Consider the following 26,482-nt stretch of genomic DNA (forward strand, 5'->3'; position numbering starts at 1 on the left):
TGTGTTCACTGGGTCAAGGCTCTAGAGGAAAATGCACGACTCAACATCATAATTTATTTATTTATAGTTTAATATGATCCTCTAATCAAATGTGTATACACTGAGTATACCAAACATTAGGAACACCTACCACCTTTTGCCCTCAGAACAGCCTCAATTCGTCGGGGCATGGACTCTACAAGGTGTCGAAAGCGTTCCACAGGGATGCTGGCCCCATGTTGACTCCAATGCTTCCCACAGTTGTGTCAAGTTGGCTGGATGTGCTTTGGGTGGTGGACCATCCTTGATACACACGGGAAGCTGTTGAGTGTTAAAAACCCAGCGGCGTTGCAGTTCTTGACACAAACCGGTGCGCCTGGCACCTATTACCATACCCCGTTCAAAGGCACCTCAATCTTTTTTCTTGTCCACACATACACAATCCATGTCTCAAGGCTTAAAAACCCTTCTTTAACCTGTCTCCTCCCCTTCATCTATACTGATTTGAAGTGGATTTAACAGGTGACATCAATAAGGGATCATAGCTTTTCACCTGGATTCACCTGCTCAGTCTAAGTCAGGGGTATTCAACTCTTACCCTACGAGGTCCGGAGCCTGCTGGTTTTCTGTTAATTACACCCACCTGGTGTCCCAGGTCTAAATCAGACCCTGACTAGAGGGGAACAATGAAACAACGCAGTGGAACTGGCTTCCAGAGTTGAGTTTGGTGTTGTGGAAAGAGCAGGTGTTCTTAATGTTTTGTACATCAGTCTAGATCTACATTTTCAGTTTCCATGATCATATCTGTTTATTTCTTTTTTTTAAAGTTTTTTTATGATGACATAACCTGCTTTGCTTCTTTATTTTATAATAACCTTCAAAACGATATGTAGCTCTCTCTCTCTCTGCAGATGGTGGTTAGTCATGGTAGCAGAAGCCTCTATCTAACCATGGCTTTATGACTTGGATATGGACGCCTGTTTTTTTAATTTTACTTACACATGCAGTATTATCTTAGATTCATACATTTCCTATGTTGTATTAAATCTGGAAAACCTGTCTCTAACATTTTTATAAAAACCAGTAGCCTGATTGATAGGATCCATGACAGAGCCTTTTTGAGAATAATAAATAGAGCCTTTACGTAGTAAAACTGCCACCATGTCCTGGGTGGTGTTCATTAGGCACCAAATGGAATGAAAACGGACTGGAACAGGGAGGTTCTACCTCCACCTGTCCAATATGAAACTCTCATTTTAGTACAGCGTGCCCTAATGAACACGACCCAGGAGGGGCACCGATGGACAGACGGGCAGAAAGTCAGAGGATCTTTCCTATCAAGTTCTCATGAACATGTCGAAAGTGCTTTTGCCTCAAGTGTTTAGTGTAAAACAAACCCAGTGTGAGTAAGAGAGGGAGTGTTGGTTCTCTAGTAAACCCAGTGTGAGTAAGAGAGGGAGTGTTGGTTCTCTAGTAAACCCAGTGTGAGTAAGAGAGGGAGTGTTGGTTCTCTAGTAAACCCAGTGTGAGTAAGAGAGGGAGTGTTGGTTCTCTAGTAAACCCAGTGAGTGAGTAAGAGAGGGAGTGTTGGTTCTCTAGTAAACCCAGTGTGAGTAAGAGAGGGAGTGTTGGTTCTCTAGTAAACCCAGTGTGAGTAAGAGAGGGAGTGTTGGTTCTCTAGTAAACCCAGTGTGAGTAAGAGAGGGAGTGTTGGTTCTCTAGTAAACCCAGTGTGAGTAAGAGAGGGAGTGTTGGTTCTCTAGTAAACCCAGTGTGAGTAAGAGAGGGAGTGTTGGTTCTCTAGTAAACCCAGTGTGAGTAAGAGAGGGAGTGTTGGTTCTCTAGTAAACCCAGTGTGAGTAAGAGAGGGAGTGTTGGTTCTCTAGTAAACCCAGTGTGAGTAAGAGAGGGAGTGTTGGTTCTCTAGTAAACCCAGTGTGAGTAAGAGAGGGAGTGTTGGTTCTCTAGTAAACCCAGTGTGAGTAAGAGAGGGAGTGTTGGTTCTCTAGTAAACCCAGTGTGAGTAAGAGAGGGAGTGTTGGTTCTCTAGTAAACCCAGTGTGAGTAAGAGAGGGAGTGTTGGTTCTCTAGTAAACCCAGTGTGAGTAAGAGAGGGAGTGTTGGTTCTCTAGTAAACCCAGTGTGAGTAAGAGAGGGAGTGTTGGTTCTCTAGTAAACCCAGTGTGAGTAAGAGAGGGAGTGTTGGTTCTCTAGTAAACCCAGTGTGAGTAAGAGAGGGAGTGTTGGTTCTCTAGTAAACCCAGTGTGAGTAAGAGAGGGAGTGTTGGTTCTCTAGTAAACCCAGTGTGAGTAAGAGAGGGAGTGTTGGTTCTCTAGTAAACCCAGTGTGAGTAAGAGAGGGAGTGTTGGTTCTCTAGTAAACCCAGTGTGAGTAAGAGAGGGAGTGTTGGTTCTCTAGTAAACCCAGTGTGAGTAAGAGAGGGAGTGTTGGTTCTCTAGTAAACCCAGTGTGAGTAAGAGAGGGAGTGTTGGTTCTCTAGTAAACCCAGTGTGAGTAAGAGAGGGAGTGTTGGTTCTCTAGTAAACCCAGTGTGAGTAAGAGAGGGAGTGTTGGTTCTCTAGTAAACCCAGTGTGAGTAAGAGAGGGAGTGTTGGTTCTCTAGTAAACCCAGTGTGAGTAAGAGAGGGAGTGTTGGTTCTCTAGTAAACCCAGTGTGAGTAAGAGAGGGAGTGTTGGTTCTCTAGTAAACCCAGTGTGAGTAAGAGAGGGAGTGTTGGTTCTCTAGTAAACCCAGTGTGAGTAAGAGAGGGAGTGTTGGTTCTCTAGTAAACCCAGTGTGAGTAAGAGAGGGAGTGTTGGTTCTCTAGTAAACCCAGTGTGAGTAAGAGAGGGAGTGTTGGTTCTCTAGTAAACCCAGTGTGAGTAAGAGAGGGAGTGTTGGTTCTCTAGTAAACCCAGTGTGAGTAAGAGAGGGAGTGTTGGTTCTCTAGTAAACCCAGTGTGAGTAAGAGAGGGAGTGTTGGTTCTCTAGTAAACCCAGTGTGAGTAAGAGAGGGAGTGTTGGTTCTCTAGTAAACCCAGTGTGAGTAAGAGAGGGAGTGTTGGTTCTCTAGTAAACCCAGTGTGAGTAAGAGAGGGAGTGTTGGTTCTCTAGTAAACCCAGTGTGAGTAAGAGAGGGAGTGTTGGTTCTCTAGTAAACCCAGTGTGAGTAAGAGAGGGAGTGTTGGTTCTCTAGTAAACCCAGTGTGAGTAAGAGAGGGAGTGTTGGTTCTCTAGTAAACCCAGTGTGAGTAAGAGAGGGAGTGTTGGTTCTCTAGTAAACCCAGTGTGAGTAAGAGAGGGAGTGTTGGTTCTCTAGTAAACCCAGTGTGAGTAAGAGAGGGAGTGTTGGTTCTCTAGTAAACCCAGTGTGAGTAAGAGAGGGAGTGTTGGTTCTCTAGTAAATGTAGACTTATTCACCTGTTGCTGGTACTGTGGTTTTCAGTTGGCGTTTTCACATAACAAGCAAAAAGATTTGTCCGTATTATTATGTAACTGATGAACTTTCTATGACTCTTACTACTTGTGTGAAATACTGGTCTCCTGACATTATTATGATTATTATTTCCTAGTCTCTTGACTGTCTGTCCTGTTTTGGTTTTTGCATGTCTCCTGATGAACATGGAGCTACTATCTGCATCCCAAATGGATTCCTGGTCCCCTATGGGCCCTGGTCCAAAGGGAACTGGATGCCTTTTGGGACACAGTCATAGCTTAAAAACCACTTGCCATTAATCAGAACAGAGTAGCTCTGGAAAACAAATATGGTAACACTTTACTCTGTAGATATGATGCTTAATAACTTGTTATAAGCACCTATGAGCCTTTTTATAATGTTTTTATAAGTCGGATAATATCCTATGTCTCTCCATGTCAACTGACTCCAAATGGCTCATATTTCATCCAGGCTGGTATGAGATGATAAGGCATGAATAGGGTCGTACCTGCTTATGACAAGGCTTACAATGCATTATAACTGCATCATAATGCATTATAACCTCAGGCTATAAGTAAAGTGTTACTAAAGTTACAACTGGTCTCAGTAGTGTCCATTATAGTGGGTCGATCTTCTGCTGCCTGGTCCCAGATCAGTCAGTCTCCTAGCCTGGTCCCAGATCAGTTAGTCTCCTAGCCTGGTCCCAGATCAGTTAGTCTCCTAGCCTGGTCCCAGATCAGTTAGTCTCCTAGCCTGGTCCCAGATCAGTTAGTCTCCTAGCCTGGTCCCAGATCAGTTAGTCTCCTAGCCTGGTCCCAGATCAGTTAGTCTCCTAGCCTGGTCCCAGATCAGTTAGTCTCCTAGCCTGGTCCCAGATCAGTTAGTCTCCTAGCCTGGTCCCAGATCAGTTTGTGCTGTCTTGACAAGTGATCTGGGACCAGGCTAGTGTTCTACACAGGACAATAAACCTCAGACTGAATGTTTCAAACAATGGTGAGCGTAGCGTTCAATCTGGTTTTCCCAGGCTAAACCCTCTAGTAGAAAAGAAAACATGTTTTTTTTAAAGAACTGAGGCTTTTCAGTCAGAACTTATCACCAGGTTTTATGGTTGCTGTATTTTGTATTCATAGGATGACTTATTTTACATTAAAAATAAAGTAGCAAATAACCTTTCCATTTGCCAAGTTTTATATTGTTGCTTGTATAATATGTACACACTGTATGGGAGAAATAAACAGTGAAGGAGGAAATTAGTGGTCATAGTTACCAGTCCATGTAAAACTTGTTGATAAAATGTGCTTCCTACGCTCTGACATGTACAGCTGTTAACCAAGTTGTAATAAAGCTTGTATTTCTCTGAGTATTTTTATCCTAGATATTTGTTCAAAATGTTGTAAGACAAAAAAAGTATTCAGACCTTTCAAAGCCACTGAAGTATTGTACCATTGTCTGTGGGAACATGACTGTCAAACAAACATTATTTTCCACAAAACATTTCCTTTTTTCTTCTCCCTGTTAACATTCTCACAAATCTCTACGCTGGAAGAGTTGGGCTTCATCTTGTTCCCATCTTGATAAGGAACACTACCATCTTGATAAGGAACATACTACCATCTTGATAAGGAACACTACCATCTTGATAAGGAACACTACCATCTTGATAAGGAACACACTACCATCTTGATAAGGAACACTACCATCTTGATAAGGAACACACTACCATCTTGATAAGGAACACTACCATCTTGATAAGGAACACTACCATCTTGATAAGGAACACTACCATCTTGATAAGGAACACTACCATCTTGATAAGGAACACTACCATCTTGATAAGGAACACACTACCATCTTGATAAGGAACACCCTACCATCTTGATAAGGAACACTACCATCTTGATAAGGAACATACTACCATCTTGATAAGGAACACACTACCATCTTGATAAGGAACACTACCATCTTGATAAGGAACAATACCATCTTGATAAGGAACACACTACCATCTTGATAAGGAACAATACCATCTTGATAAGGAACATACTACCATCTTGATAAGGAACAATACCATCTTGATAAGGAACATACTACCATCTTGATAAGGAACAATACCATCTTGATAAGGAACACACTACCATCTTGATAAGGAACACACTACCATCTTGATAAGGAACACTACCATCTTGATAAGGAACACACTACCATCTTGATAAGGAACACACTACCATCTTGATAAGGAACACTACCATCTTGATAAGGAACACACTACCATCTTGATAAGGAACACCCTACCATCTTGATAAGGAACACACTACCATCTTGATAAGGAACACTACCATCTTGATAAGGAACACTACCATCTTGATAAGGAACACACTACCATCTTGATAAGGAACACTACCATCTTGATAAGCCTGCTTGGGGTCCTGTCTCTGAGGCTGGGTCCAAATCAAATCACATGATTTGTAAACAACAGGTGTAGACTAACAGTGAACTGCTTACTTAATGTACAGGTCCTTTTTCAACAACGCAGAGTTAAAGATAATGACAATAATGTAAATAGTGACACAAGGAATACAAAGACAGTGACTAATTAATAACACTAACATGGCTATATACAGGAAGTAGAAATAACATGGCTATATACAGGAAGTAGAAAATAACATGGCTATATACAGGAAGTAGAAAATAACATGTCTATATACAGGAAGTAGAAAATAACATGGCTATATACAGGAAGTAGAAAATAACATGGCTATATACAGGAAGTAGAAAATAACATGGCTATATACAGGGAGTAGAAAATAACATGGTTATATACAGGGAGTAGAACATAACATGGCTATATACAGGAAGTAGATAATAACATGGCTATATACAGGTAGTAGAAAATAACATGGCTATATACAGGGAGTAGAAAATAACATGGCTATATACAGGGAGTAGAAAATAACATGGCTATATACAGGAAGTAGAAAATAACATGGCTATATACAGGAAGTAGAAAATAACATGGCTATATACAGGAAGTAGAAAATAACATGGCTATATACAGGGAGTAGAAAATATCATGGCTATATACAGGGAGTAGAAAATAACATGGCTATATACAGGAAGTAGAAAATAACATGGCTTTATACAGGAAGTAGAAAATAACATGCCTATATACAGGGAGTAGAAAATAACATGGCTATATACAGGAAGTAGAAAATAACATGGCTATATACAGGAAGTAGAAAATAACATGGCTATATGCAGGGAGTAGAAAATAACATGGTTATATACAGGGAGTAGAAAATAACATGGCTATATACAGGAAGTAGAAAATAACATGGCTATATACAGGTAGTAGAAAATAACATGGCTATATACAGGAAGTAGAAAATAACATGGGTATATACAGAGAGTAGAAAATAACATGGCTACATACAGGGAGTAGAAAATAACATGGCTATATACAGGAAGTAGAAAATAACATGCCTATATACAGGGAGTAGAAAATAACATGGCTATATACAGGAAGTAGAAAATAACATGGCTATATACAGGAAGTAGAACATAACATGGCTATATACAGGGAGTAGAAAATAACATGGCTATATACAGGAAGTAGAAAATAACATGGCTATATACAGGGAGTAGAAAATAACACCTATATATAGGTGCTATCTAGAACCTAAAATGTTTCTTCGGCTCTCCCCATAGGAGAACCATTTGAAAAACCCTATTTGGTTCCAGGTAGAACCCTTTCCACGCAGGGTTCTACATTTAGGTAGGGGTAAAGTGACTAGACAACAGGATAGATAATAGACAGTAGCAGCAGTATACTGTAGGTAGGGGTAAAGTGACTAGACAACAGGATAGATAATAGACAGTAGCAGCAGTATACTGTAGGTAGGGGTAAAGTGACTAGGCAACAGGATAGATAATAGACAGTAGCAGCAGTATACTGTAGGTAGGGGTAAAGTGACTAGACAACAGGATAGATAATAGACAGTAGCAGCAGTATACTGTAGGTAGGGGTAAAGTGACTAGACAACAGGATAGATAATAGACAGTAGCAGCAGTATACTGTAGGTAGGGGGTAAAGTGACTAGACAACAGGATAGATAATAGACAGTAGCAGCAGTATACTGTAGGTAGGGGGTAAAGTGACTAGACAACAGGATAGATAATAGACAGTAGCAGCAGTATACTGTAGGTAGGGGTAAAGTGACTAGGCAACAGGATAGATAATAGACAGTAGCAGCAGTATACTGTAGGTAGGGGTAAAGTGACTAGGCAACAGGATATATAATAGACAGTAGCAGCAGTATACTGTAGGTAGGGGTAAAGGGACTAGACAACAGGATAGATAATAGACAGTAGAAGCAGCGTATGTCGTGAGTGGTGTGTGGGTCCGACCCTAACCCGCTAATATAGAAAATGCACTGTAAGCTAGTCAGAGATGGCAGAATGATTTTTTGACAGGGGGTGCAGGATATTTTGGTCCTGATTTAGATATGTTTCTGCTTATAATTTCCAACATTTTGGTAGGCTATTTGTTAATCTACTATTTGTTAATAATTAGATACAGTTGAAGTCGGAAGTTTACATACACTTAGGTTGGAGTCATTAAAACTCGTTTTTCAACCACCCCACGCATTTCTTGTTAACAAACTATAGTTTTGTGCATGACACAAGTAATTTTTTCAACAATTGTTTACAGACTGATTATTTCACTTATAATTCACTGTATCACAATTCCAGTGTGTCAGAAGTTTACATTCACTAAGTTGACTGTGCCTTTAAACAGCTTGGAAAATTCCAGAAAATGATGTCATGACTTTAGAAGATTCTAGTAGGCTAATTGACATCATTTGAGTCAATTGGAGGTGTACCTTCAAACCCAGTGCCTCTTTGCTTGACATCATGCGAAAATCAAAAGAAATCAGCGAAGACCTCAGAAAAATAATTGTAGACCTCCACAAGTCTGGTTCATCCTTGGGAGCAATTTCCAAACGCTTGAAGGTACCACGTTCATCTGTACAAACAATAGTACGCAAGTATAAACACCATGGGACCACGCAGCCGTCATACCGCTCAGGAAGGAGACGCGTTCAGTCTCCTAGAGATGAACGTACTTTGGTGTGAAAAGTGCAAATAAATCCCAGAACAACAGCAAAGGACCTTGTGAAGATGCTGGAGGAAATGGGTACAAAAGTATCTATATCCACAGTAAAACGAGTCCTATATCGACATAACCTGAAAGGCCGCTCAGCAAAGAAGAATCCACTGCTCCAAAACTGCCATAAAAAAGCCAGACTACGGTTTGCAACTGCACATGGGGACAAAGATCGTACTTTTTGGAGAAATGTCCTCTGGTCTGATGAAACAAAAATAGAACTGTTTGGCCATAATGACCATCGTTATGTTTGGAGGAAAAAGGGGGACGCTTGCAAGCCGAAGAACACCATCCCAACCGTGAAGCACGGGTGTGGCAGCATCATGCTGTTGGGGTGCTTTGCTGCAGGAGGGACTGGTGCACTTCACAAAATACATGGCATCATGAGGAAGGAAAATTATGTGGATATATTGAAGCAACATCTCATGACATCAGTCAGGAAGTTAAAGCTTGGTCGCAAATGGGTCTTCCAATTGGACAATGACCCCAAGCATACTTCCAAAGTTGTGGCAAAATGGCTTAAGGACAACAAAGTCAAGGTATTGGAGTGGCCATCACAAAGCCCTGACCTCAATCCTATAGAAAATGTGTGGGCAGAATTGAAAAAGCGTGTGCGAGCAAGGAGGCCTACAAACCTGAATCAGTTACACCAGCTCTGTCAGGAGGAGTGGGCCAAAATTCACCCAACTTATTGTGGGAAGCTTGTGGAAGGCTACACGAAACGTTTGACCCAAGTTAAACTATTTAAAGGCAATGCTACCAAATACTAACTGAGTGTATGTAAACGTCTGACCCACTGGGAATGTGATGAAAGAAATAAAAGCTGAAATAAATCATTCTCTCTACTATTATTCTGACATTTCACATTCTTAAAATAAAGTGGTGATCCTAACTGACCTAAGACAGGGAATTTTTACTAGGATTAAATGTCAGGAATTGTGAAAAACTGAATTTAAATGTATTTGGCTAAGGTGTATGTAAACTTCCGACTTCAACTGTACATGCAGCTTCTCTTCTGTCATTATATGTTGCCCCAGAAGACTAAATAAACTCTTGATCACCAGAATGATGTCATAAATTGATAGAATGATTGCTTCAATCGAGTTGACATCAATAAAGTTTTCTCTGTGATCTCTGCTTCTTTCGTGGTGCTAAGAAGTTTAGGGACCGGGGAGGAAATGCAGTAACAATGCCTAACTAGGCTATAAAAAATAAAGGGTACGATTTTCTGTCCAACATTTCCAAATGACATCAGTTTGACGGCTTGTATGGAAATAGTAAGCCGTGAAAACGACCCAACATGTTTCTGATAAGGTTTCAGTTCGGCTTGGGTGCATATTTTAGGCCTATGTGGTTGAAATACCATCAGCTTTTATGATGCTGATAAAGATAGCACCTCTACAGACGGTATCTACAGATAGCACCTCTACAGACGGTATATACAGATAGCACCTCTACAGACGGTATCTACAGATAGCACCTCTACAGACGGTATCTACAGATAGCACCTCTACAGACGGTATATACAGATAGCACCTCTACAGACGGTATATACAGATAGCACCTCTACAGACGGTATCTACAGATAGCACCTCTACAGACGGTATCTACAGATAGCACCTCTACAGACGGTATCTACAGATAGCACCTCTACAGACGGTATCTACAGATAGCACCTCTACAGATGGTATCTACAGATAGCACCTCTACAGACGGTATCTACAGATAGCACCTCTACAGACGGTATCTACAGATAGCACCTCTACTGACGGTATCTACAGATAGCACCTCTACAGACGGTATCTACAGATAGCACCTCTACAGATGGTATCTACAGATAGCACCTCTACAGACGGTATCTACAGATAGCACCTCTACAGACGGTATCTACAGATAGCACCTCTACAGACGGTATCTACAGGTAGCACCTCTACAGACGGTATCTACAGATAGCACCTCTACAGACGGTATCTACAGATAGCACCTCTACAGATGGTATCTACAGATAGCACCTCTACAGACGGTATCTACAGATAGCACCTCTACAGACGGTATCTACAGATAGCACCTCTACAGACGGTATCTACAGATAGCACCTCTACAGACGGTATATACAGATAGCGCCTCTACAGACGGTATCTACAGATAGCACCTCTACAGACGGTATCTACAGATAGCACCTCTACAGACGGTATCTACAGATAGCACCTCTACAGATGGTATCTACAGATAGCACCTCTACAGACGGTATCTACAGATAGCACCTCTACAGACGGTATATACAGATAGCACCTCTACAGACGGTATCTACAGATAGCACCTCTACAGACGGTATCTACAGATAGCACCTCTACAGACGGTATCTACAGATAGCACCTCTACAGATGGTATCTACAGATAGCACCTCTACAGACGGTATCTACAGATAGCACCTCTACAGACGGTATCTACAGATAGCACCTCTACAGACGGTATCTACAGATAGCACCTCTACAGACGGTATCTACAGATAGCACCTCTACAGATGGTATCTACAGATAGCACCTCTACAGACGGTATATACAGATAGCACCTCTACAGATGGTATCTACAGATAGCACCTCTACAGACGGTATCTACAGATAGCACCTCTACAGACGGTATCTACAGATAGCACCTCTACAGACGGTATATACAGATAGCACCTCTACAGACGGTATCTACAGATAGCACCTCTACAGACGGTATCTACAGATAGCACCCTCTACAGACGGTATCTACAGATAGCACCTCTACAGATGGTATCTACAGATAGCACCTCTACAGACGGTATCTACAGATAGCACCTCTACAGACGGTATCTACAGATAGCACCTCTACAGACGGTATCTACAGATAGCACCTCTACAGACGGTATCTACAGATAGCACCTCTACTGGTAGCACCTCTACAGATGGTATCTACAGATCGCACCTCACCTCTACAGACGGTATCTACAGATAGCACCTCTACAGACGGTATCTACAGATAGCACCTCTACTGGTAGCACCTCTACAGACGGTATCTACAGATAGCACCTCTACAGACAATATATACAGATAGCACCTCTACAGACAGTATCTACAGATAGCACCTCTACAGACGGTATCTACAGATAGCACCTCTACAGATGGTATCTACAGATAGCACCTCTACAGACGGTATATACAGATAGCACCTCTACAGATGATATCTACAGATAGCACCTCTACAGACGGTATCTACAGATAGCACCTCTACAGACGGTATCTACAGATAGCACCTCTACAGACGGTATCTACAGATAGCACCTCTACAGACGGTATCTACAGATAGCACCTCTACAGACGGTATCTACAGATAGCACCTCTACAGACAATATATACAGATAGCACCTCTACAGACGGTATCTACAGATAGCACCTCTACAGACGGTATCTACAGATATCACCTCTACTGGTAGCACCTCTACAGACGGTATCTACAGATCGCACCTCTACAGACGGTATCTACAGATAGCACCTCTACAGACGGTATCTACAGATAGCACCTCTACTGGTAGCACCTCTACAGACGGTATCTACAGATAGCACCTCTACAGACGGTATCTACAGATAGCACCTCTACAGACAATATATACAGATAGCACCTCTACAGACGGTATCTACAGATAGCACCTCTACAGATGGTATCTACAGATAGCACCTCTACAGACGGTATCTACAGATAGCACCTCTACAGACGGTACCTACAGATAGCACCTCTACAGACGGTACCTACAGATAGCACCTCTACAGACGGTATCTACAGATAGCACCTCTACAGATGGTATCTACAGATAGCACCTCTACTGGTAGCACCTCTACAGACGGTATATACAGATAGCACCTCTACAGACGGTATCTACAGATAGCACCTCTACTGGTAGCACTTCTACAGACGGTATCTACAGATAGCACCTCTACAGATGGTATATACAGATAGCACCTCTACTGGTAGCACCTCTACAGACGGTATCTAATTGCGTATTTGCGTTATCTCAAGATGCTGAAATAAATAAATCATATTTCTCCACTCCTGTTCCCCAGTCAAAATGTAGCCTACATTTGGTGTATCGTTTTACTGCAAGAAATGATAAATTCTGCTAAATTCTGTTAATATTAAGGCTATGCGAGAGGTTACAGTATAGAACTACAGTCAGTGTCCAGATTTCAGTTTCCATTTAACGCATCTGAACAGTAGGCTACAGTTCCCTTGACGTGCCATAGGCCTATTTGAAGTCCCCGTCTTGTGACTGTCATCACACATAGCCTAACATAGCAGACACTGCTACCATCCTCTTCTACCACTTCACCTAATCTTTCCCAACATTACTTTCCTGGCCCTCCCTTCTCTTTATTTTCAACTCTCCATTTCACAACTTTTCTCTTATTGAATTAAACTATGACATGGTTCTATTTGCCTCAGTTGATTAAGGTTAACTTTTCTGCCCGTTCCCAAAAATCACTTGGTGATTGGCGTGTTTGGCCACATACAGTTAGACTCTAAAGTTTAGGCTTATGCACTAATGCCAGATAAAACACTGAAAGAAAAACCTAAATGTAGCCTATAGATATAAATTGCACATGAATGAAACATTTATGTTTTTTTTTTAAGGTATTGTTTTCTCTTTATTCAACCCACTGCGGGTTATGAGTCTGCCACGCACCCCCGCCCTAAACCTGCCCGCCCTGCAGATATAACAATGGGGACTGTGGGTTATGAGTCTGCCACGCACCCCCGCCCTAAACCTGCCCGCCCTGCAGATATAACAATGGGGACTGCAGGTTATGAGTCAACCCACACATCACTAGTGTGAGTGTGTGTGTGTGGCGTCAGTATGCATGTGTGCACATGTTTCTGTGGGCGTATGTACGTGTGTGGTGTGGTGGGGGGTCAGTGTAACTGTATATTATGTTTACATTACATTCACATTTACATCATTTAGCAGACGCTCTTATCCAGAGCGACTTACAAATTGGTGCATTCACCTTATGATAGCCAGTGGGACAACTGGGGGGGGGGAGGATTACTTTTATCCTATCCCAGGTATTCCTTAAAGAGGTGGGGTTTCAAGTGTCTCCGGAAGGTGGTCAGTGACTCCGCTGTCCTGGCGTCGTGAGGGAGCTTGTTCCACCATTGGGAACTATGTGTGTGTGTGTGTAGTCGATGTTGGGGTGTCAGTGTAAGTAGGTGTGAGTGTGTGGGTCCAGTGTGTGTGCATAGAGTCAGTGCAAGAGAGTTAGTGCAAAAAATGGTCAATGCAGGTAGTCCTTGTAGCTATTTGATTAGCTATTTAGCAGTCTGGTTTAGCAGTCTTATGGCTTGGGAGTAGAAGCTGTTCAGGGTCCTGTTGGTTCCAGACTTGGTGCATTGGTACCGCTTGCCGTGCAGTAGCAGAGAGAACAGTCTGTCTTGGGTGGCTGAACCTACAGCTGCCCCATCGAGAGCATCCTGACTGGTTGCATCACCGCCTGGTATGTCAACTGCTCTGCCTCCGACCGCAAGGCACTACAGAGGGTAGTGCGTATGGCCCAGTACATCACTGGGGTCAAGCTTCCTGCCATCCAGGACCTCTATACCAGGCGGTCAGAGGAAGGCCCTCAAAATTGTCAAAGACTCCAGCCACCCTAGTCATAGACTGTTCTCTCTGCTACCGCACGGCAAGCGGTACCGGAGCGCCAAGTCTAGGTCCAAAAGGCTTCTCAACAGCTTCTACCCCCAAGCCATAAGACTCCTGAACAGCTAATCATGGCTACCCGGACTATTTGCACTGCCCCCCCACCCCATCTTTTTACGCTGCTGCTACTCTGTTAATTATTTATGCATAGTCACTTTAACTCTACCCACATGTACATATTACCTCAACTACCTCAACTAGCCGGTGCCCCCGCACATTGACTCTGCACCGGTACCCCCCTGTATATATAGCCTCCCTACTGTTATTTTATTTTACTTCTGCTCTTTTTTCTCAACACTTTTTTGTTGTTGTTGTTGTTTTTATTGTACTTTTTTAATAAAAACATAAATGCATTGTTGGTTAAGGGCTTGTAAGTAAGCATTTCACGGTAATGTCTACACCTGTTGTATTCGGCGCATGTGGCAAATACAATTTTATTTTATTTTATTTGAAGTCTTTGAAAACATTTTGGCCGTTCCTCTGACACCACCTGGATGGCGGGGACCTCAACACCAGTGATGTACTGATGTACGCACTACCCTCTGTTGCACCTTGCGGCCTGGTGCCTTGCAGTTGCCGTACCAAGCGGTGCAAGATGCTCTCAATGGTGCAGCTGTATAACATTTTGAGGATCTGAGGGCCCATGCCAAATATCTTCAGCCTCCTGAGGGGAAAGAGGTGCCATCGTGCCCTCTTCACAACTGTGTGGGTGTGTGAACCATGTTAACTCCTTAATGATGTGAACACCGAGGAACTTGAAGCTCTCAACCCACTCCACTACAGCCCCATGGATGTGGTATGGGGGCGTGCTCGCCCCTCCGTTTCCTGTAGTCCACGATCAGCTCCTTTTGTCTTGCTGACGTTGAGGGAGAGGTTGTTGTCCTGGCACCACACGGCCAGGTCTCTGACCTCCTCTGACCTCCTCCCTATAGGCTGTCTCATCGTCGTCGGAGACCACCGTCGTGTCGTCAGCAAACTTGATGATTGTGTTGGAGTCGTGCATGGCCATGCAGTCGTGGGTGAACAGTGACTACAGGAGGGGACTAAGCACTGGGGGCGGCCCGTCAGGAAGTCCAGGATCCAGTTGCAAAGGGAGGTGTTCAGTAACAGGGTCCTGAGCATCGTGATGAGCTTGAAGGGGACTATGGTGTTGAATGCTGAGCTATAGTCAATGAATAGCATTCTCATGTAGGTGTTCCTTTTGTCCAGGCGGGTGAGGGCAGTGTGGAGTGCAATAGAGATTGCGACCAACTGGCAAGTGTCTTCACTGACATTTTCAACATGTCCCTGACTTAGTCTGTAATACCAACATGTTTCAAGCAGACCACCATAGTCCCTGTGCCCAAGAACACTAAGGTAACCTGCCTAAATGACTACCGACCCGTAGCACTGATGTCTGTAGCCATGAAGTGCTTTGAAAGGCTGGTCATGGCTCACATCAACACCATTATCCCAGAAACCCTTTGACCCACTCAATTTGCATACCGCACCAACAGATCCACAGATGATGCAATCTCTATTGCGCTCCACACTGCCCTTTCCCACCTGGACAAGAGGAACACCTATGTAAGAATGCTGTTCATTGACTACAGCTCAGCGTTCAACATCATAGTGCCCTCAAAGCTCATCACTAAGCTAAGGACCCTGGGACTAAACACCTCCCTCTGCATCTGGATCCTGGACTTCCTGACGGGCCGCCCCCAGGTGGTAAGGGTAGGTAACAACACATCCGCCACGCTGATCCTCAACACGGGGGCCCCTCAGGGGTGCGTGCTCAGTCCCCTCCTGTACTCCCTGTTCACCCATGACTGCATGGCCAGGCACAACTCCAACACCATCATTAAGTTTGCCGACGACACAACAGTGGTAGGCCTGATCACCGACAACGACGAGACGGCCTATAGGGAGGAGGTCAGAGACCTGGCCGTGTGGTGCCAGGATAACAACCTCTCCCTCAACGTGATCAAGACAAAGGAGATGATTGTGGACTACAGGAAAAAGAAGAGGACCAAGCACGCCCCCATTCTCATCGACGGGGCTGTAGTGGAGCAGGTTGAGAGCGTCCACATCACCAACAAACTAACATGGTCCAAGCACACCAAGACAGTCGTGAAGAGGGCACGACAAAACCTATTTCCCCTAAGGAGACTGAAAAGATTTGGCATGGGTCCTCAGATCCTCAAAAGGTTCTACAGCTGCACCATCGAGCGCATCCTGACTGGTTGCATCACTACCTGGTATGGCAACTGCTCGGCCTCCGACCGCAAGGCACTACAGAGGGTAGTGCTTATGGCCCAGTACATCACTGGGGCGAAGCTTCCTGCCATCCAGGACCTCTATACCAGGCGGTGTCAGAGGAAGGCCTTAAAAATGGACAATGACTCCAGCCACCTTAGTCATAGACTGTTCTCTCTGCTACCGCACGGCAAGCGGTACAGGAGCGCCAAGTCTAGGTCCAAGAGGCTAAACAGCTTCTACCCACAAGCCATAAGACTCCTGAACATTTAATCAAATGGCTACCCAGACTATTTGCATCCCCCCCTTTACGCTGCTGCTTCTCTATTTATTATCTATGCATAGTCACTTTAATAACTCTACCTACATGTACATATTACCTCAATTACCTTGACTAACCGGTGCCCCCGCACATTGCCTCGGTATCGGTACCCCCTGTATATAGCCTCGCTATTGTTATTTTTACTGCTGCTCTTTAATTATTTGTTACTTTTATTTCGTATTATTTTATATTGTATTTTTTGTGTGATATTTTTTGGTATTCTTTCTCAGAACTGCATTATTGGTTAAGGGCTTGTCAGTTAGCGTTTCACTGTAAGGTCTACACCTGTTGTATTCGGCGCATGTGACAAAAACAATTTGATTTGATTTAATTGCTTCAATATTGAGGAACGTTCAGTATTAAAACTGTAGCCCTGCTGTATGATATATAGTCTACAATACAGTATTAACACTGTAGACATTATTGAACGCCTCTATTTTTGCAACCATTCCCTGGGTTTACAAAGAGCAGATTATTGAAAAGTAATTCATTAAATATTTTTAAGCAGAGCTGCCAGGTATCACGTCTCTGGATCATTTGAGATTAGGATTATTCGGAAACATCTGGGCCCTGCATCGTACTCTAACAGACCGGGGAGAACGATGCCTTTGTGGATTAAACACCATGCCACTCACGTGGTGTGGATCTCACAGATAGTTTGTTGAATGTGCTGCTCAACTCCCTTACGAAGAAGTCTTCTGACCTCAATTGGACTGCCTGGTTAAATAAAGGTTAAATACAAAAAATTTAAAATACAAAAATCATACCGATTGATTGATTGATTGATGGTTTATCTTTTGTAGTTAAACACTCTATTACGTTTACATAATCATTTAATCAGAATCTTCAAATCAATGATTTTTGTGATTATAGATTGTGGTTCGAATCCAGGCTCTGTCGTAGCCGGCCGCGACCGGGAGACCCATGGGGCGGCGCACAATTGGCCCAGCGTCGTCCAGGGTAGGGGAGGGAATGACCGGCAGGGGATGTAACTCAGTTGGTAGAGCATGGCGTTTTGTAACGCCAGGGGTTGTGGGTTCGATTCGTATGCACTCACTAACTGCAAGTCGCTCTGGATAAGAGCGTCTGCTAAATGACTAAAATGTAAAATGTGCTACTAGAGGTCAGACACAGATAGGTACTACTGCCAGCATGCAGTTCCTTCTTTTGCTAGAATAAAATATGTACCTGCTGTGTCCCGACCTGGCTATCAACAAGGGCTTGCTACAAATCCTAGCTAGATAGCGATAACGTTAATGCAGCTTGCTAGCTAGTTAGCTAACGTTAGCTCTCTACAGCAGGCACAAGCCGAACAAGCTACTGCCACCTTGTGGTCTGTGTTTGGACTCTATTGGATGGGTGGTGGATCTGTGAACAACAATGAGTTAACTGAGGCACTAAAGTACAGTATCCTTGGTGTGTTTGAGCCCTCACATCTTATGAGACAGGATATTGTGTGTACTTGTAATCAATGGCTTTATGAAATACACTTTGCATGCAGACTTATTGTTCATTGCTAATGTGGTCCTCTGTAGCTCAGCTGGTAGAGCACGGTGCTTGTAACGCCAGGGTAGTGGGTTCGATCCCCGGGACCACCCATACACCAAAAAAATGTATGCGCACATGACTGTAAGTTGCTTTGGATAAAAGTGTCTGCTAAAATGGCATATTATTAATGGTGTGGAACGTTCTAACAAAGACATCTGAATCCAACGTTTAACTAGATACATGTTTTATTGTTTAACATTAAAGCAAAATATTACAATCATCTCATGCCACACAACCGAAATGTCAGTGAGCTACAACAAGATACATCTCCTGCTATACAGAACATCCAACACATTGGGTTGAATTGACTCAGGCTGGAGAGAGAATGAACAAATCACATTGGGATGAAACAACAACCGTCACAACACGTGTTTAGATTACCTACCAACTATAAAAAGTTAAATAAATTAAACAAATATTCTCTATGTAAAACATAAAACATCATTCAGTCAGCATAGACAAACAAGAAAAGCATAGGGTAACTGGTTTAGGATGAGTTCTCTCCCACATCAACATTCAACCATGGAGAGACAAATACATAGCCTGGATCCAGATCTGGTTGTGTCGTCTTGCCAACTCCTATGGTGACAATGACCGTAGGAGTTAGCAAAGACAGCACAAGCTGATCGGGGACCAGGCTACCAAATACAGGTTATGGTGGTTAGTATCAGCTTTAGTCTCAAAAATATACTGTATCGATTTATAAACAACAACAATAAACAAAACATATTCAATCATTTTCAACGTCATATTTCTAAAATACAATCTAGAATATGTAGATATATACAATTCCCACAGTATTATTGCGATACAAAACACATTCTTCAAAAAGTGAAGAATAAATGAAGAGTAAGAGGTGCTTAATAATATATTGTTTTTTTTTGTCAGAATAAAAATTTACTAAATTAAATGTAAAAAGATCCAGTTTAGACTGATTTCAGGCGAATCCTAACTTCCACTTAAGTCAGATTTTCACTTGAAGTTAGGATTCACCTCATTGTGTGTTGAAATAGATGATTCCTTTCCTTCCAGTTTTTTGAGCAGGAAGGGTTTGAACCAGTAACCTCCTGCACTAGTTATGCAGAGTCCAGATGTGAACCAACACTGATTATAGTACTAGAGTCCAGATGTTAGCAGGAGGGTTTTGAACCAGTAACCACCTGCATTAGATCTGCTACTTGAGAGTCCAGATGTCAAATAGGACAAATAGTGTTTTGAAATAAGACTGATGAGGATTTTTTTCTTCCAGTTTGTGTGCATGAGTTGAACCGACAACCTCATTGCTTTAGACCAGAGCTGCTACTAGAGTCCAGGTGTGAACCAACACTGTTAACTGTAACCAGAGGACAGACAGTGGCGTGGAGGCGGAGACGGAGCAGCCTGACGACCACCTGTGGTGATTGGTTCTGTCGTGGCCGTGGCCGTGGCCTCTCTCAAGGTCGCCGTGGTGAGGCCGTACGGGGATGTAACCGTTGGCGACACGCACCAGCGGAGGAGGAGGAGGAAACTGGACTGTGGTGCTGAGAGACAACAGAGACCAGAAGATTGGATAGGAGTTATGTTATGTTAGATTAAAGATTGGATAGGAGTTATGTTATGTTAGATTCACCGTGGGATAGTAATCAGTGTGTTATGTCTGTCTGTGGGTTGAGAGATGATGTCACACATTCCCTGCCAACACATGGTCTCAAACTCTCCCTTGAAATAAATATTCTGTAATCTCAATGTGACTTTCCTAAATAAACAAATCCTAAAAACAAAACAAGTATTTTTTAGATTTAGTCTAGTCTTCGTCACATTTTTGTCATTTGAATAATGATTTAGTCTAGTTATTGTAAAAATGACAAAAACAGTGGAACATTTAGTCAACTAAATGCCCTTTAATTTTAGTCACATCACATTTGGTATTGTCTCATTAACCTATAGTAAACATACATCACTGACTTCCATGTGAACAAACATACATAGCCTTGTCCTGCCAACATATTGTTCTTCCCAACAGCAGAAATATGACAAACATATACAAGAATAATATTATATAAGAATGATCTGGCCACGTAAATTCCTAATTCAGCCTACATAGATACATTACATACAAAACAAACGAGAGAGCGAGAGACTTGAGTTGAGTCACAAATTGAGTCCCTATGGCTGAAGTGGGGGGGGCAGTATGAAAAAATTAACGCACTCACTAACTGTAAGTCGCTCTGGATAAGAGCGTCTGCTAAATGACTAGATTATTTGCTATTCATATTTCTATCTAAATCTTCCAAACCAATGCATCCTGCTGAACAAGCCCCAGGTTGTTAGCTATAGCTAGTTAATGGGGTAACATGACTGAACAAGGTGTAGCTTAAATAAATGGTTAACAGTCCAGTACGCAACTAACTGGTTTTAGAATGAAAAAAACCTAGTGCAGGAATTATGGGTAATGTCTTTTGAAAGGTAGCCTAAGGGCTAGAATCAAGACGTTTTCTCTGAGGAATAGAGGGACACTTGGCTATATGAAATGCAGTTGGAAAACCGGGAGGGTTGAGCGAGACGACAAATTCAAAGACAGACTACTTTTCTATAGCCTACTCAAGGCAGAGGAAAACTAGACTCCTGTTTTACTATTAAACTCAATGCTGTTTTTTAAAATTTTATTTCCTAAAGCAGCTTGTGTTTCTTAACCAGGCAAAGGGTAGCTGGTAAAAGGATGGTGGTGAATGGTTAGCTAAGGTGAAGCAAGAGAGTCCCGCCTGCGCGATGTGTATAATCGGAGGAGGAGCCGCCGCAGCTCGCCAGCTGATGTCGGCTGTGTGCCTAGTGTGATACTTCCTTCTCACTGCTGAACAGAACTGCGCTGCGCATCTCTGCTGCTAATATTAATTATGCTTATCACTGAAAAAGCTCTCAATCTCTTAAAAAAACTATTGTCCAGTCCACTTAGTAGTCAAGATTTTAGTCACAGAGAAAATGTTGTCTCGTCTCATTTTAATCAACTGAAATGAAAAATCATTTTAGTTTAGTTACATTTTGCTCTGGATATATTTAAATCAGTTATAGTCTTGTCAATTGCCACTGAAAAATAGGTGTTTGACGAATATTTTTGTCACTGAAAATAACACTACAACAACAACACAAGCAGGGGATATGAGGGTTCTGTCAACAAGGTCAATCTGAGGTCAACAACTGTTGCGTGTTCTATCAACCGAACCTGTCACTCAGAGAGGATCTGTCCTGCGTTGGAACATTGATACTGTTCCTAGTTTAACTGCTACATGATGATGCCAAACATTGATACTGTTCCTAGTTTAACTGTTCTTACATGATGATGCCAAACATTGATACTGTTCCTAGTTTAACTGTTCTTACATGATGATGTCAAACATTGATACTGTTCCTAGTTTAACTGTTCTTACATGATGATGCCAAACACTGATACTGTTCCTAGTTTAACTGTTCTTACATGATGATGTCAAACATTGATACTGTTCCTAGTTTAACTGTTCTTACATGATGATGCCAAACACTGATACTGTTCCTAGTTTAACTGTTCTTACATGATGATGTCAAACATTGATACTGTTCCTAGTTTAACTGTTCTTACATGATGATGCCAAACATTGATACTGTTCCTAGTTTAACTGTTCTTACATGATGATGTCAAACATTGACACTGTTCCTAGTTTAACTGTTCTTACATGATGATGTCAAACATTGATACTGTTCCTAGTTTAACTGTTCTTACATGATGATGTCAAACATTGATACTGTTCCTAGTTTAACTGTTCTTACATGATGATGTCAAACATTGATACTGTTCCTAGTTTAACTGTTCTTACATGATGATGCCAAACATTGATACTGTTCCTAGTTTAACTGTTCTTACATGATGATGTCAAACATTGACACTGTTCCTAGTTTAACTGTTCTTACATGATGATGTCAAACATTGACACTGTTCCTAGTTTAACTGTTCTTACATGATGATGCCAAACATTGATACTGTTCCTAGTTTAACTGTTCTTACATGATGATGTCAAACATTGATACTGTTCCTAGTTTAACTGTTCTTACATGATGATGCCAAACATTGATACTGTTCCTAGTTTAACTGTTCTTACATGATGATGTCAAACATTGACACTGTTCCTAGTTTAACTGTTCTTACATGATGATGTCAAACATTGATACTGTTCCTAGTTTAACTGTTCTTACATGATGATGCCAAACATTGATACTGTTCCTAGTTTAACTGTTCTTACATGATGATGTCAAACATTGATACTGTTCCTAGTTTAACTGTTCTTACACGATGATGCCAAACATTGATACTGTTCCTAGTTTAACTGTTCTTACACGATGATGCCAAACATTGATACTGTTCCTAGTTTAATTGTTCTTACACGATGATGCCAAACATTGATACTGTTCCTAGTTTAACTGTTCTTACACGATGATGCCAAACATTGATACTGTTCCTAGTTTAACTGTTCTTACATGATGATGCCAAACATTGATACTGTTCCTAGTTTAACTGTTCTTACACGATGATGCCAAACATTGATACTGTTCCTAGTTTAACTGTTCTTAGATGATGATGCCAAACATTGATACTGTTCCTAGTTTAACTGTTCTTACACGATGATGCCAAACATTGATACTGTTCCTAGTTTAACTGTTCTTACATGATGATGCCAAACATTGATACTGTTCCTAGTTTAACTGTTCTTACATGATGACGTCAAACATTGACACTGTTCCTAGTTTAACTGTTCTTACATGATGATGTCAAACATTGATACTGTTCCTAGTTTAACTGTTCTTACATGATGATGCCAAACATTGATACTGTTCCTAGTTTAACTGTTCTTACATGATGATGCCAAACATTGATACTGTTCCTAGTTTAACTGTTCTTACATGATGATGCCAAACATTGATACTGTTCCTAGTTTAACTGTTCTTACACGATGATGCCAAACATTGATACTGTTCCTAGTTTAACTGCTACATGATGATGTCAAACATTGATACTGTTCCTAGTTTAACTGTTCTTACATGATGATGCCAAACATTGATACTGTTCCTAGTTTAACTGCTACATGATGATGTCAAACATTGATACTGTTCCTAGTTTAACTGTTCTTACATGATGATGTCAAACATTGATACTGTTCCTAGTTTAACTGTTCTTACACGATGATGCCAAACATTGATACTGTTCCTAGTTTAACTGCTACATGATGATGTCAAACATTGATACTGTTCCTAGTTTAACTGTTCTTACATGATGATGTCAAACATTGATACTGTTCCTAGTTTAACTGTTCTTACATGATGATGCCAAACATTGATACTGTTCCTAGTTTAACTGTTCTTACACGTTGATGCCAAACATTGATACTGTTCCTAGTTTAACTGTTCTTACATGATGATGTCAAACATTGATACTGTTCCTAGTTTAACTGTTCTTACATGATGATGTCAAACATTGATACTGTTCCTAGTTTAACTGTTCTTACATGATGATGCCAAACACTGATACTGTTCCTAGTTTAACTGTTCTTACACGATGATGCCAAACATTGATACTGTTCCTAATTTAACTGTTCTTACATGATGATGCCAAACATTGATACTGTTCCTAGTTTAACTGTTCTTACATGATGATGCCAAACATTGATACTGTTCCTAGTTTAACTGTTCTTACATGATGATGTCAAACATTGATACTGTTCCTAGTTTAACTGTTTTTACATGATGATGCCAAACACTGATACTGTTCCTAGTTTAACTGTTCTTACACGATGATGCCAAACATTGATACTGTTCCTAGTTTAACTGTTCTTACATGATGATGCCAAACACTGATACTGTTCCTAGTTTAACTGTTCTTACACGATGATGCCAAACATTGATACTGTTCCTAGTTTAACTGTTCTTACATGATGATGCCAAACACTGATACTGTTCCTAGTTTAACTGTTCTTACACGATGATGCCAAACATTGATACTGTTCCTAGTTTAACTGTTCTTACATGATGATGCCAAACATTGATACTGTTCCTAGTTTAACTGTTCTTACATGATGATGTCAAACATTGATACTGTTCCTAGTTTAACTGTTCTTACATGATGATGTCAAACATTGATACTGTTCCTAGTTTAACTGTTCTTACATGATGATGCCAAACATTGATACTGTTCCTAGTTTAACTGTTCTTACATGATGATGTCAAACATTGATACTGTTCCTAGTTTAACTGTTCTTACATGATGATGCCAAACATTGATACTGTTCCTAGTTTAACTGCTACATGATGATGCCAAACATTGATACTGTTCCTAGTTTAACTGTTCTTACATGATGATGCCAAACACTGATACTGTTCCTAGTTTAACTGTTCTTACATGATGATGTCAAACATTGATACTGTTCCTAGTTTAACTGTTCTTGTTTTCTCTAGCAGGAGGTAAGCTTGGCTTCTTATATGGTGTTGAGTAAAGCTTAAACCATGTATTTAGATTGTAGGTAGGTATTGTAGTTAGGTATTATAGGTAGTTTACTCAGGTAGTTATTGTAGGTTATTGTAGGTAATTATTGTAGGTAAGTATTGTATTCGGCGGACCCCAGCGAAGCACGAGGCTAGCCTACCCACTACTTGGACCAACAAAGCTAGCTAGCTAGCTAGCGGGTAGCTACTGGTAACTTTTAGCAACTGTGGTTAGTTGTTTCCAATGTTATTTCACGCTTAAGAGTACCTGTGATTGAGCCAGCTAGCTGCCACCATTCAGCTGTTTTTCTAACCTCATTATCCGAGGCATTAACGTTAGGTGGTTGGTAGCTGCTGTACTTAATTACAGCTACTGATTGCAGTCTGCCAGTTTGGCTTTATACATAGCTTGGGCTTTGTCGAGTAAGGCTTAAACTATGTATTTAGATTGTAGTTAGGTATTATAGGTAGGCATCGTGGGCTGTATATTATTAAGTAGTATAGGTAGGCATCGTGGGCTGTTGTGGGTAGTTGTTGTGTAGTTATTGTAGGTTACTTTTGTATTCGGCGGTGCCGGGTGTAGCACGGTTAGCTAGCTAACTCACCTCCTGGATTAGCTGGTGAGTAGCTATTAGCAACGGTAGCAACTAAAAACAATATCCTTTTAGCCAGCTACATTCGTCGCAGCGACGCTGTTTTTTCAAACAAAGTCAACACAGCAGCCATTGCTAGCTAGCCAACACTACCAGCTGGCTGTACTGTAGTAGCTAAATACAATATCTTTGTGCTAGCTAGCCAACGTTTAATCATTGCTGCGTTATGAAAGAACTAGACACGGACACGAATTATCTGTTTAGTGTGTTCACACACTATTGGTAGTTTGTTGTAACCAAGTATTGGTGCTAAACTGTGTGTTATTGGATGCTAGCATGCTAGTTAGCTATGGCGTCATAGTTAGCTAGCTGAATAAAGTAAGTTGAGTCTATTCATTGAAACATTGAACCGCTGTAGTTTACAACAATTCTAATTTCTAAAGTGGAAGTTGGGAGAGTTTTATTCGAGTGGTTCAGTGAAACAATTATAGTTTCTGAGGTGGAAGTTGGGAGAGTTATATTTTTTTGGTGAGGGAGGCCTGCTCTCTACTTTCCCAGATGTTTAGTTCATTTCATTCCGATCTCCTCTGCATTATTGTAGCCATCTGCTGCAGCCTGTCAACTATGCCTCTGCCTATCCCTGTTCTCTCCTCTCCGCACAGGCTACACAAACGCCTCACACCGCGTGGCTGCTGCCTCTCTAACCTGGTGGTCCCTGCACGCACCACACACCTGGAGTTCCAGGTCTCAGGCAGCCTCTGGAACTGCCGTTCTGCCGCCAACAAGGCTGACTTCATCCCAGCCTATGCTACCCTCCAGTCCCTCGACTTCCTGGCGCTGACGGAAACATGGATTACCACTGAAAACACTGCTACTCCTACTGCTCTCTCCTCGTCTGACCATGTGTTCTCGCATACCCCGAGAGCATCTGGTCAGAGGGGTGGTGGCACAGGAATCCTCATCTCTCCCAAGTGGTCATTCTCAATTTTTCCCCTAACCCATCT

At 41.8% G+C, this 26,482-nt stretch overlaps 2 protein-coding genes across 2 annotated transcripts in view; one reads left to right on the forward strand and one right to left on the reverse strand.

Moving 5' to 3' along the window:
• LOC121581832 (protein Hook homolog 3-like) overlaps nt 1-19,716 on the forward strand; it is a 90,557-nt gene extending 70,841 nt beyond the window's left edge. Inside the window, exon 23 of the mRNA XM_041897193.2 lies at nt 19,652-19,716. Coding sequence (XP_041753127.2) covers nt 19,652-19,664 — 13 coding nt within the window. The 3' untranslated portion in view covers nt 19,665-19,716. The remainder of the gene's footprint in view (nt 1-19,651) is intronic.
• LOC121581833 (metalloprotease TIKI1) overlaps nt 18,570-26,482 on the reverse strand; it is a 210,889-nt gene continuing 202,976 nt past the window's right edge. Inside the window, exon 7 of the mRNA XM_041897195.1 lies at nt 18,570-19,922. Coding sequence (XP_041753129.1) covers nt 19,688-19,922 — 235 coding nt within the window. The 3' untranslated portion in view covers nt 18,570-19,687. The remainder of the gene's footprint in view (nt 19,923-26,482) is intronic.

Source organism: Coregonus clupeaformis, unplaced genomic scaffold (genome assembly GCF_020615455.1).
Source record: "Coregonus clupeaformis isolate EN_2021a unplaced genomic scaffold, ASM2061545v1 scaf0370, whole genome shotgun sequence".
In the NCBI taxonomy this organism is placed as follows: Eukaryota; Metazoa; Chordata; class Actinopteri; order Salmoniformes; family Salmonidae; genus Coregonus; species Coregonus clupeaformis.